Source organism: Oncorhynchus keta, chromosome 26, assembly GCF_023373465.1.
Source record: "Oncorhynchus keta strain PuntledgeMale-10-30-2019 chromosome 26, Oket_V2, whole genome shotgun sequence".
NCBI classification, from domain to species: Eukaryota; Metazoa; Chordata; class Actinopteri; order Salmoniformes; family Salmonidae; genus Oncorhynchus; species Oncorhynchus keta.
Window position 1 is genome coordinate 8,049,916 of NC_068446.1, and position 12,088 is coordinate 8,062,003.

At 42.3% G+C, this 12,088-nt stretch overlaps 1 protein-coding gene across 1 annotated transcript in view; it reads right to left on the reverse strand.

Moving 5' to 3' along the window:
• Positions 1-12,088, reverse strand: part of LOC118358886 (protein Niban 1-like) — a 48,982-nt gene that overhangs the window by 8,719 nt on the left and 28,175 nt on the right. The window contains exons 9-12 of the mRNA XM_035736868.2: positions 9,583-9,770; positions 9,184-9,330; positions 4,753-4,863; positions 4,513-4,620 (exon numbers count right to left, since the gene is read on the reverse strand). Coding sequence (XP_035592761.1) covers positions 4,513-4,620; positions 4,753-4,863; positions 9,184-9,330; positions 9,583-9,770 — 554 coding nt within the window. The remainder of the gene's footprint in view (positions 1-4,512; positions 4,621-4,752; positions 4,864-9,183; positions 9,331-9,582; positions 9,771-12,088) is intronic.

The window sequence follows — 12,088 nt, forward strand, 5'->3', positions numbered from 1 at the left end:
TATCAATATTGTGATGAACTTGAAATTCAACCCACATATTCTATCTACTCATATACAATACCGGTAAAAAGTTTTAGAACACCTACTCATTCCTTGTTTTTTAAAACTATTTTTTACATTGTAGAATAATAATGAATACAACTCTTGCTCCTACCTGGCACGCAGGCGTCCCATCTAGAGCTCTGGAAATGCAAATGCGCTACGCTAAATGCTAATAGTATTAGTTAAAACTCAAACGTTCATTAAAATACACATGCAGGGTATTGAATTAAAGCTACACTCGTTGTGAATCCAGGCAACAAGTCAGATTTTTAAAATGCTTTTCGGCGAAAGCATGAGAAGCTATTATCTGATAGCATGTAACACCCCAAAAGACCCGGGGGACGTAAACAAAATAATTAGCATAGTCGTCGCTACACAAACCGCACAAATAAAATATAAAACATTAACAATGCCTTTGAAACATCTACAATTCATTCTATGACTGTCCCAATAAACTATTGGGTAGATTAAATCGGCCAACTCTAGCCTTAGAAAGAACAGGGCTCCGGGAAGACTGTGGAAATGGAGGAAAAAATAGCTCGCCTCCCTGCGGACCTGGCATCCTTTAAAATTCAAAAAGTCCCTCCTTTCTACAAAACCTCCTCTGTCTCTGCTGCTAAAGCCACTTTTGTAATGCAACTTTAAATTAGCATCTGCCTAATAACCCTAAAGCTCTTTGCCACCTTCTCCTCCCTCCTGAAGGTGTCCCCTCTCCCCCTCATGTCTTGCAGATGACTTCGTCAAAACATTTTGAAAAGAAGGTCGGGACATCCGATCCTCGATTCGGTTAGCTAAGAATCAAAGCTGAATCAAATGACAAGACTCTGCTCAACTGCCCTACCCTGTGCTCTGACCTCTTTCTCCCCTCTCTCTCAGATGAACAATTCCTGGAAGTAGCGCAACAACCTATTTATTTGACCATTTTCAGTGATCAGATTTTCCTGACCATTTCGGAGACCTTCTCCCTTACCTCACCTCGATCATCAACTTTATCCCTGACCGCTGGTGTTTTCCTTCCACACTTCAATCATATGCATATGCACCTGGCCTGAAAAAGGGCGCTGAAATGTCCCTCCGATTTTTAACAGAATGACCAGTATCCCTTCGACTTAACAGGTTAAAACTGTCCAAAACTCTTGAACATGGAATCCTTGGCCAGTAACTCAAAAAGCTATTAAACAAATCAAAATGATATTTTGATTCCAAATCAGCCAGGTTTCAAGACAGTCATTCAACTGAGACTTGCTCTTCTCTGTATCAGCTTCACTGCTAAAGCTTTTACTCAGTCTTGAAGGAGCTCTCATCCTATGCTGAGACCTGTCGGCTGTTTTTCCTTCCGATACTGTGAACCATCAGATCCTCAAACCATCTCAACCCTCTCCGAGGTTGGGGATCTGTGGAGGCCAGGTCATCTGATGCAGCACTCCATTACCTGACAGGTAAAATCCTACCAGGTGGTCCTGGCGAAAAATCTGTCTCCTCACCACAAACCAGATGGGATGGCACTGGTGTCCCCCAGAATTCTGTTCTAGGCCCTCTCCTATTCTGGTATACACCAAGTCACTTGGCTCTGTCATAACCTCACATGGTCTGTCATCATTGCAATGCACCCCCACACACACTAATCTTCTCCTTTCCCCCTTCTGACCAGGTGGGAAAATCTCTGCATGTCTGGCAGACATATCCGTGTGGATGACGGATCACCACCTCAAGCTGAACCTCGGCAAGACGGGACTGCTCTTCCTCCCGGGGAAGGACTGCCCGTTCCATGATCTCCCATCACGGTTGACAACTCCATTGTGTCCTCCTCCCAGAGCGCTAAGAACTCTTGGCGTGATCCTGGATTATCTTTACCCTAGTGGTTCTTAACAATAACATCAAGGCGGTGGCCCAGTTCCTGTAGGTTCATGCTCTGAACATCCGTCTGTTACTTGAACTCTGCCTCAAGCATTTAGGAATCCGAGGGGCAGGTTAATTGAGGCATTTGTCATCTCCCTCTGGATTACTTGTCCTCTGCAGCAGAGGCTGGGCTCCCTTCCTGTGCCATTAAACCCCTTTCATCACAGCTCATGGTTTTTGTGACTGCACTTGAAGAAACCTTAAAAGTTCTTGAAATGTTCCATATTGACTGACGTTCATGTCTTAAAGCTAATGGACTGCTGTTCTCCACTGGCTTCCAGTTGAGCTCGTTCTTGCCATAAAGACCATGGTTTTTGCCAAATAGGGCTGTCTTCTGTATACCACCCCTACCTCACAACACTCTGATTGGCCCTACACCCAAACAAGGGCTACTTTGAAAGAATCATCCAATATAAAATATATTTTGATTTAACACTGAGGTTAGTACAGTTCCATAGCCCAGTTCAAACTTCTGATGTCTGGCCCCCAATGTAGAACAAACTACCTAAAAAGAATCCTTGAATGAGTCAATCAAACTTTCCGATTGGACACCTGAAACCCCATTTTAAGGAATACCTAGGATAGGATAAAGTAATCCTTCTCACCCCCTTCCTTTAAACTGAATTAGATGCACTATTTTAAAACTGTTCCACTGTGTACCTACCTCATTACAGTTTATTATGCTCTACTAATTATAATAATAATAATAATAATAATAATAATAATTGTCAATTATATCATCAACCCTCATTAACAATGCCTTGAAACAGTACAATTCTCTAGGAGAACCCTTTGAGGAACCCTTTTTGGTTCCAGGTACAGTAGTGCCCTTTTTGGTTCCAGGTAGAACCCAATTCGGTTCCATGTATAAACTTCTCCCCAGAGGGTTCTACCTGGAACCAGAAATGGTTATCCTATGGGGAAAGCAGAAGGACACTTTATAGGAACCCCTTTTTTCTAAGAGCGTATGTGATTCCAATAAGAATGTCATGAATGACTGTAAATGTCTTGAACAACAAGTGGTAACTGGAGAAGACTAGCCTACCTTCATCAAGGCAGAAGGCACTCCAACTTTCTTTTAATTTGGTAACATTGCATCATTAAAAAAATTATTTTAAACCAAATTTGGGAAACGTTATAGTCCTAATGAACATTCTGAAGTACATCAATGAAGTACAGCTGATGTCACACAAGGGCTATTAACTAGAGAGCCCTTTAGCTAGCAAGGTTGCACATAAAATATATCTAATATCAATCAATTATGGTATCAAAGACTAAAAAAATTCACTAGAATTGAGCTTACCGGAGACAAATCGCCAGGCTTTCAACTGGGCTGATGGACTCCCGGTAGTTGGGGTCCATCTGGGCGATCCAGGCTCCAACCATCTGGAGCAGATGATCGAACTGGCTTCGGTCCAGACTAAAGTAACTTCAAAATTCCTCTCCAAATAGTCGAAGCTCTTGGATGAGATGTTGGAACTTTGCTTTCAGAACTTCAACCATCTCTGGACCCACATAGACCTGCTCTTCGACGGGGCTGGTCCCGGCCCAACAGCGCAATCAAGACCATTCCTCAACGTATGTCTCATTGTTGAAAAGAGACTCTCTGCTGTCTTGGCTATTTGTTATTGCATTTCGCTTTTTTTTTTTACTGTATATGTGTGCAACAAAAATTCAACGTTCACATGTTGCTACTTTCTGTCAAGTCTACGCATACAATTTGATGCATATGTTCGATAAATCGAACGTATGCATCACACCAAACGCACTGCAACGAAATGCTGAAAGGCAAACGCAGCGTTTCCATTGGAAATGAATGTACTTCTGGTGTACCCAAAACGCAATGACACAGTCGGAGTGTTCGAAGCAGAGGCGGACCCTCTGATGCTCTCCCTCCGCGGAGACTGACCATCAGATGCAGGCACCGTCACTCCAGTAAAAATAATGAAAGCAAATGATATGCTCAAATGTATGATCACTCAACTGTGTCTCACGACTAATACAACAAAATAGGATCTATTAACAGTGTGATCATATACCTGAAGTTTTTTAAATATATTTATTGAAATGGTCAGAGAAGAACAACATTGCCAGGGCAATTCAAGCTTAGCCAATATCCATTCATAATGTATTGGGACTATAGCCTACTGCACAAACCTCATTGCTACAGAACTGTTTTTCATAGTTTTTAACCAATTCTGAGCGGTAGATCCCGGCCTGAGTGATCTTGGCTCAGAAAGGTTTGGTGAGGGGGTTGACGTGAGTTATTACACTATTGATCACCTTTTTTTAAAACAGTTTATAATCCACGCAGAATGTAATAATAATAATTTAATTATTACATTATGTGAAAAACTATTATGTTACGCATTGAGCATATTTATTACATTATTGGCAATCTATTACATTATCAACATTTATTACATTATAAATGCAAAATGTACTACATTATTAACTGTTATTACATAATTGGCCATTTTTATATTGTAAGTTGCTACAAGGTGGGGGCCAGGTTATGTGTATTTGTTCTAGTGTTCGGTTAAAGGGGAAAGTGTGTGTGTATTGACTCACTGTTTTGTAAGTGGGGGCCAGGGTCTTCTTGATGTGAGGGAGAGTGATCCCCACCAAGGCCTCACGAAAGATCCTTTTCCTCACCGTACTGCTGTCATAGTCATATTGCTGCAACACACAGAGTTTAATCAGCATATAAACATTCATTTTGATCAGTGCTCGTCTCAGTGAGTTCCTCTGTACGCCTGTGAAGTAACTCTACTTTATACACAGATGTGTAATAATGAATAAGCAGCGTACCTTGAGCACCCTGTGCCTGGACTTCTCCATGGCAGAGCACGCGTTGCCTGGGTTGTCCTCGATGTCCTTGTAGAGCAGCAGATGAAAGGTGTACGCTGCATTCTCCACCAGCTGGACACAGGACATGGAGGAATTAACCCGGGAGCTCGTCAATCAATGACACACTGTGCATACAGTACTAGTCAAAAGGTTTGGACCCATCTACTCAGTTTAAAAAAAATAAAAATTACATTGTAGAATGTAGTGAAAACATCAAAACTATGAAATTATCCAATTTTATTCGTCACATTTAAAAAAATAAAATAAAAACAATTTTAATTGAACTAGGCAAGTCAGTTAAGAACAAATTCTTACATACAATGACGGCCTAGGAACAGTGGGTTAACTGCCTTGTTCAGGGGCAGAACGACAGATTTTTACCTTGTCAGCTCTGGGATTTGATCAAGCAACCTTTCGGTTACTGGTCCAACACTCTAACCACTTGGCTACCTGCCGCTCCTATGTGCTGAATAAATGCGCCAAATACAACAGGTGTCGACCTTACAGTGAAACGCTTACTTACGAGCCCCTAACCAACAATGCAGTTTTAAAAAATATGGATAAGAATAAGAAATAAAAGTAACAGGTAAATAAAGAGCAGCAGTAAAATAACAATAGTGAGACTATATACAGGGGGGTACCGGTACAGAGTCAATGTGCGAGGGCACCGGTTAGTTGAGGTAATATGTACGTCCAGAACCTACACTGCCAATGCTTACATTGGAGGAACTCAATGCCTTCGATGAGAGACTTGGCCGGGACAGCCACTTAAAAAAAAATGTTTACTTACACTTAAGTTGGAGTCATTAAAACTCGTTTTTCAACATCTCCACAAATGTCTTGTTATCTTCTTCCTGGTTCGGTGTCGCTTCCACGGGACGGTTGAGCTAACGTAGGCTAATGCGATTAGCATGAAGTTGTAAGAAACAAGAACATTTCCCAGGACATAGACATAACTGATATTGCTAGAAAGCTTACATTCGTGTTAAACTGACTACACTATCCAATTTACAGTAGCTATTACAGTGAAAGAATACCATGCTATTGTTTGAGGAGAGTGCATAATTCTGAACATGAATTATTAATAAACATATTAGGAGCATTTGAGAAGTCTTGATATAAAGCATTTTTAACAAATGCAATGGTTCATTGGATCAGTCTAAAACTTTGCACATACACTGCTGCCATCTAGTGGACAAATCTAAATTGCACCTGGGCTGGAATAATACATTATGGCCTTTCCATTGCATTTCAAAGATACATTTTTTTGAAGAATAGTGGGTATTTTCTTTGTATTATCTTTTACCAGGTCTATTATTTTATATTCTCCTACATTCCTTTCACATTTCCACAAACTTCAAAGTGTTTCCTTTCAAATGGTACCAGAAATGCGCATATCCTTGCTTCAGGCCCTGAGCTACAGGCAGATTAATTTGGGTATGTCATTTTAGGCGAAAATGTAAAAAAAAGGTCCGTATCCTTAACAAACTATAGTTTTGGCAAGTTGGTTTGGACATCTACTTTGTGCATGACAAGTCATTTTTCCAACAATTGTTTACAGACAGATTATTTCACTTATTATTCAATGTATCTCAATTCCAGTGGGTCAGAAGTTCACATACACTAAGTTGGCTGTGCCTTTAAACAACTTGGAAAATTACCGAAAATGATGTCATGGCTTTAGAAGCTTCTGATTGGCTAACTTATATCATGTGAGTCAATTGGAGGTGTAGCTGTGGATGTATTTCAAGGCCTACCTTCAAATTCAGTGCCTCTTTGCTTGACATCATGCGAAAATCAAAATAAATCAGCCAAGACCTCCACAACCTTGGGAGCAATTTCCAAACACCTGAAGGTACCACGTTCATCTGTACAAACAATAGTACGCAAGTATAAGCAGCTTGGGACCACGCAGCCACCATACCGCTCAGGAATGAGATACATTCTGTCTCCTAGAGATGAACGTACTTTGGTGAGAAAAGTGCAAATCAATCCCAGAACAACAGCAAGGGACCTTGTGAAGATGCTGGAGGAAACAGGTACAAAAGTATCTATATCCACAGTAAAACGAGTCCTATATCGACATAACCTGAAAGGCTGCTCAGTAAGGAAGAAGCCACTGCTCCAAAACCGCCATAAAAAAGCCAGACTACAGTTTGCAACTGCACATGGGGACAAAGATCGTACTTTTTGGAGAAATGTCCTCTGGTCTGTTGAAACAAAAATAAAACTGTTTGGCCATAATGACCATTGTTGTGTTTGGAAGAAAAAGGGGGAGACTTGCAAGCAGAAGAACACCGTCCCAAACGTGAAGCACGGGGGTGGCAGCATCATGTTATGGGGGTGCTTTGCTGCAGGAGGGACTGGTGCACTTCACAAAATAGATGGCTTCGTGACAAATGAAAATTATGTAGATATATTGAAGCAACATCTCAAGACATCCGCCAGGACAATGACCCCAAGCATACTTCCAAAGTTGTGGCAAAATGGCTTAAGGACAACAAAGTCAAGGTATTGGAGTGGCCATCAAAGCCCTGACCTCAATTCTATAGAAAATTTGTGGGCAGAACTGAAAAAGTGTGTGTGAGCAAGGAGGCCTACAAACCTGACTCGGTTACACCAGCTCTGTCAGGAAGAATGGGCCAAAATTCATCCATCTTATTGTGGGAAGCTTATGGAAGGCAACTCGAAACGTTCCACTGGGAATGTGATGAAAGAAATAAAAGCTTAAATAAATAATTCTCTCTACTATTACTCTCACAGTTCACATTCTTAAAATAAAGTGGTGATCCTAACTGACCTAAGACAGGGCATTTTTACTGGGATTAAATGTCAGGAATTGTGAAAAACTGAGTTCGGTAGAATTATTAAAGTGAATATGCAGAGATGATAACAACAGAGAGTAGCAGTGGTGTAAAAGTGGGTGGGGCAAAGCAAATAGACTGGGTAGCCATTTGATTAGATGTTCAAGAGTCTTATGGCTTGGGGCTAGAAGCTGTTTAGTAGCCTCTTGGACCTCGACCGGTACCGCTTGCCATGAGGTAGCAGAGGGAACAGTCTATGACTAGGGTGGCTGGAGTCTTTGCCAATTTTTAGGGCCTTCCTCTGACACCACCTGGTATAGAGGTCCTGGATGGCAGGAAGATTAGCCCCAGTGATGTACTGGGCCGTTCGCACTACCCTCTGTAGTGCCTTGCGGTCGGAGGCAGAGCAGTTGCCATACCAGGCAGTGATGCAACCAGTCAGCATGCTCTCGATGGTGCAGCTGTAGAAACGTTTGAGGATCTGAGGACCCATGCCAAATCTTTTCAGTCTCCTTAGGGGGAATATGTTTTGTCGTGCCCTCTTCATGACTGTCTTGGTGTGCTTGGACCATGTTAGTTTGTTGGTGATGTGGACACCAAGGAACTCGTAGCTCTCAACATGCTCCACTGCAGCCGTGTCGATGAGAATGGGGGCACATTCTGGGAATGGGGGCACAGGTTACCTTAGTGTTCTTGGGCACAGCGCATGCTTGCAGTTGGTCAGTGCATGCTCGCAGTACACGTCCTGGTAATTCGCGTGGTCCTGCGGCCTTGTGAATGTTGACCTGTTTAAAGGTCTTACTCACATCGGCTGCGGAGAGCGTGATCGCACAGTCTTCCGGGAACAGCTGGTGCTCTCATGCATGTTTCAGTGTTATTTGCCTTGAAGTGAACATAGAATCAGTTTAGCTCGTCTGGTAGACTCATGTCACTGGGCAGCTCCCGACTATGCTTCCCTTTGTAGTCTGTAATGGTTCGCAAACCCTGCCACATCCGACGAGCGTCAGAGACGGTGCAGTACCATTCGATCTTAGTCCTATATTGACGTATTGCCTGCTTGATGGTTCGTCGGAGGGCATAGCGGGATTTCTTATAAGCTTCCGGGTTAGAGTCCTGCTCCTTGAAAGTGGCAGCTCTAGCCTTTAGCTCAGTGCAGATGTTGCCTGTAATCCATGGCTTCTGGTTGGGGTATGTACGTACCTCATGAAGCTGGTTGAGAGAATGCTAAGAGTGTTCAAATCTGTCATCAAGGCAAAGGGTGGCTACTTTGAATAATCTCAAATATAAAATATATTTTGATTTGTTTAACACTTTTTTTGGTCACGACATGATTCCATATGCGTTTATTTCATATTTCACAGTTTTGATGTCTTCACTATTATTCTACAATGCAGAAAATAGTCAAAATATATAACAACCCTTGAATGAGTTGGTGTGTCCAAACTTTTGACTGGTTCTGTAGCTATTATTTTTCATCACCGCCAACAGGTCAACACTGTCTGTCAGATTCACAACAACTGAGACTGTCTGATGAGTATTAAAGTGTGGAAAATCTTAGTTAGTCACTTAGTGTGTGTGTAATGTTTACCTGCTGTAGGTCTATCTGGGTGCTGTGGACCAGGCTGCTGATGTTGGAGAAGCCAAAGCGTTCCTGCAGGTCGTGCAGCTGGTCGTGGAGAGAGTTGATCCTCTGGTAACAACTCAACAGATTGGGCCTACTCAGTTTAGCTAGGGCCTGGAGAGAGGCAGAGAGGAAGAGGGGGGATGAGAGAGAGGGTGATGAAAAAGGAAGCAACAGAAAGGGAGGACGGGTGATGGAGTTTGATAAAAAAGGGAATAGATGAGAAAGAGGAAAAAGGGGTGAGGGAGAGAGGGAAAAGGTGAGGAGAAAGACCAAGCGGGATCAACAAAGTGGGGGTCAATAGTTTGAGTAAATGATAGCTCAGACAGGACTGTTTGTGAGAAGACGAGGAGAGGAAATTTGCACCTGCTTGAGTTCATTGGTAACCCCGCCCTCCTGGAAGTCCTGACACAGTTGGTCCATCTGGCTGTCACTCAGGAGCCGGGCTTCCTGGAACCCTGAGCTGATTGGTCCCATCAGCTCCTCCAGTACGGAGGCCAGGTAGGGCTGCACGCTCTCCGAACAGAACTTCTCTGCTGACTCCAATACACTAGCTACAGTAGGACAGATACATTAATTAGCTGCTCTGATAAACTGGCTACAGGAGGACAGATACATTAATTAGCTGCTCTGATAAACTGGCTACAGGAGGACAGATACATTAATTAGCTGCTCTGATAAACTGGCTACAGGAGGACAGATACATTCATTAGCTGCTCTGATAAACTGGCTACAGGAGGACAGATACATTCATTAGCTGCTCTGATAAACCTGCTACAGGAGGACAGATACATTCATTAGCTGCTCTGATAAACTGGCTACAGGAGGACAGATACATTAATTAGCTGCTCTGATAAACTGGCTACAGGAGGACAGATACATTCATTAGCTGCTCTGATAAACTGGCTACAGGAGGACAGATACATTCATTAGCTGCTCTGATAAACCTGCTACAGGAGGACAGATACATTCATTAGCTGCTCTGATAAACTGGCTACAGGAGGACAGATACATTCATTAGCTGCTCTGATAAACTGGCTACAGGAGGACAGATACATTCATTAGCTGCTCTGATAAACTGGCTACAGGAGGACAGATACATTCGTAGATTAATGCATCAGACCAGAAGCTAGGGCTTGGTCAATAGAACAAGATACAGTACTGTACATTGAATCATAGTTTAAGCTCTCTCTTGATTTAATCTATAGTGCTCCTGTTCCATTAATGCAATAAAAACAGCATTTAATGAATATAAAACAAGTTATCTATCTTAAGTGCTGCTGACTAAAATGGATAATTGTAACTCGTTGAACGGAGGGTATTGGGCTTGTGTTTAAACTGCCTGGGCACGAATATTGTATAAAGTCTAGTGTACAGTCATCAAATCTGCTGGGTGGCATTTACTGTCCCCCACAGAGACATCCACTCTCCCAGGGAGTTAGCTAGGTATCAGTGTCAACAACACTGAACAGAACAAAAGAATAATGTACACCAACGCCCCGATACCACACCCTGACCTAAGCCCTGCTGGATCTCCAACAGGTCTACCCAGCCCCCTAAAATCAGACACACACAATCTCACACGTACGCAAACGCAAGCACACATGCACAAACATGTGCGCACACAGTCTTGTATAACTATCCTTTGCGGGGGGACACAATTCAGTCCCATTCAAAATCCTATTTTCCCTAACCCCTAACCTTAATCCGAAAACCTAACGTTAACCCTAAACCTAACCCTAGCTCCTAATCCTAAGACTAACCCTAGCTCCTATCACTAACCCTAAACCTAATGCTAACCCTAACACTAATTCTAACCTTGACCTTATACCCTCTAGAAATAGCATTTGACCTTGTGGGGACTAACAAAATGTCCCCAGTTAGTCCAATTTTTTGTTTGTTCACTATTCTTGTGGGGGCTTTTGGTCCCCACAAGTATAGTGTCATGACGTTGGCCTGGGGGGGTAGGTTTATGACAGTCATAATTACCTCTTTCCCCCTTTTCAAACACGCCCTCCTCTCCCTTCCTATATAAGCCCTTGACGACAATATAACCTCCTGTTCCGAGGATGTGAGGACGGTGGTCTGATGTCAGAATGGTTCAGATAATAACTACAGAACGAAGTCAAAATCAGCGTGAGCTTTGGTTGCGAATGGTATAAACTTTGAACTCTTATTCACTACAGAAGTGATACCTCCTAGCCGTTGAGTTAGCAGCAGCAGATGCAAACGAGGGTTAGGAAGGAACAGACAGAGTATCCCGTCTATCACCCAATGATGTTACTACAACGTATCCAATTGACAACCAGAGACATTCTTCAAAGGACTCGGTTGGGCAACACGGCCTTCCATCTACCACCAACCTACTGAAGCGCAGCTCAGAACAAATATTTATTGCATTTTCCTTTTCCAAATGGGCGGTCATTTAGAATACATAAGATACTGTATTTACAATAGCACAGCTTCTTCCCTTTGTTCCTCAGTCTTCCCGCTCTTTCACTCAAACTCAGACCCTTTTCTTTTGTGTAACAAGCTATCATATCTGTTCCGCCCGCTAGGGACATTTTCCTTTATGACGTCATTTGTAATTCTGTGTGATTAGTTAGGTATTTAGTAAATAAATAATTAAACCCAATTTTGTATTGCTGATTCAACTTGTGAGCCAGGGTTTGTGCAGATAACCAAGAATGTACAACTTTCAAATGAGACTGAATTAAGATGACGATTACTATTGACTGCTATTGAGGTAAAATATTACTAGGTCTGTAAGAGTTTATTCAGAAGATAACAGCTCTAGAAATATTATTTTGTGGTGCCCGACTCTCTAGTTAATTACATTTACATGATTAGCTCAATCAGGTAATATTAACTA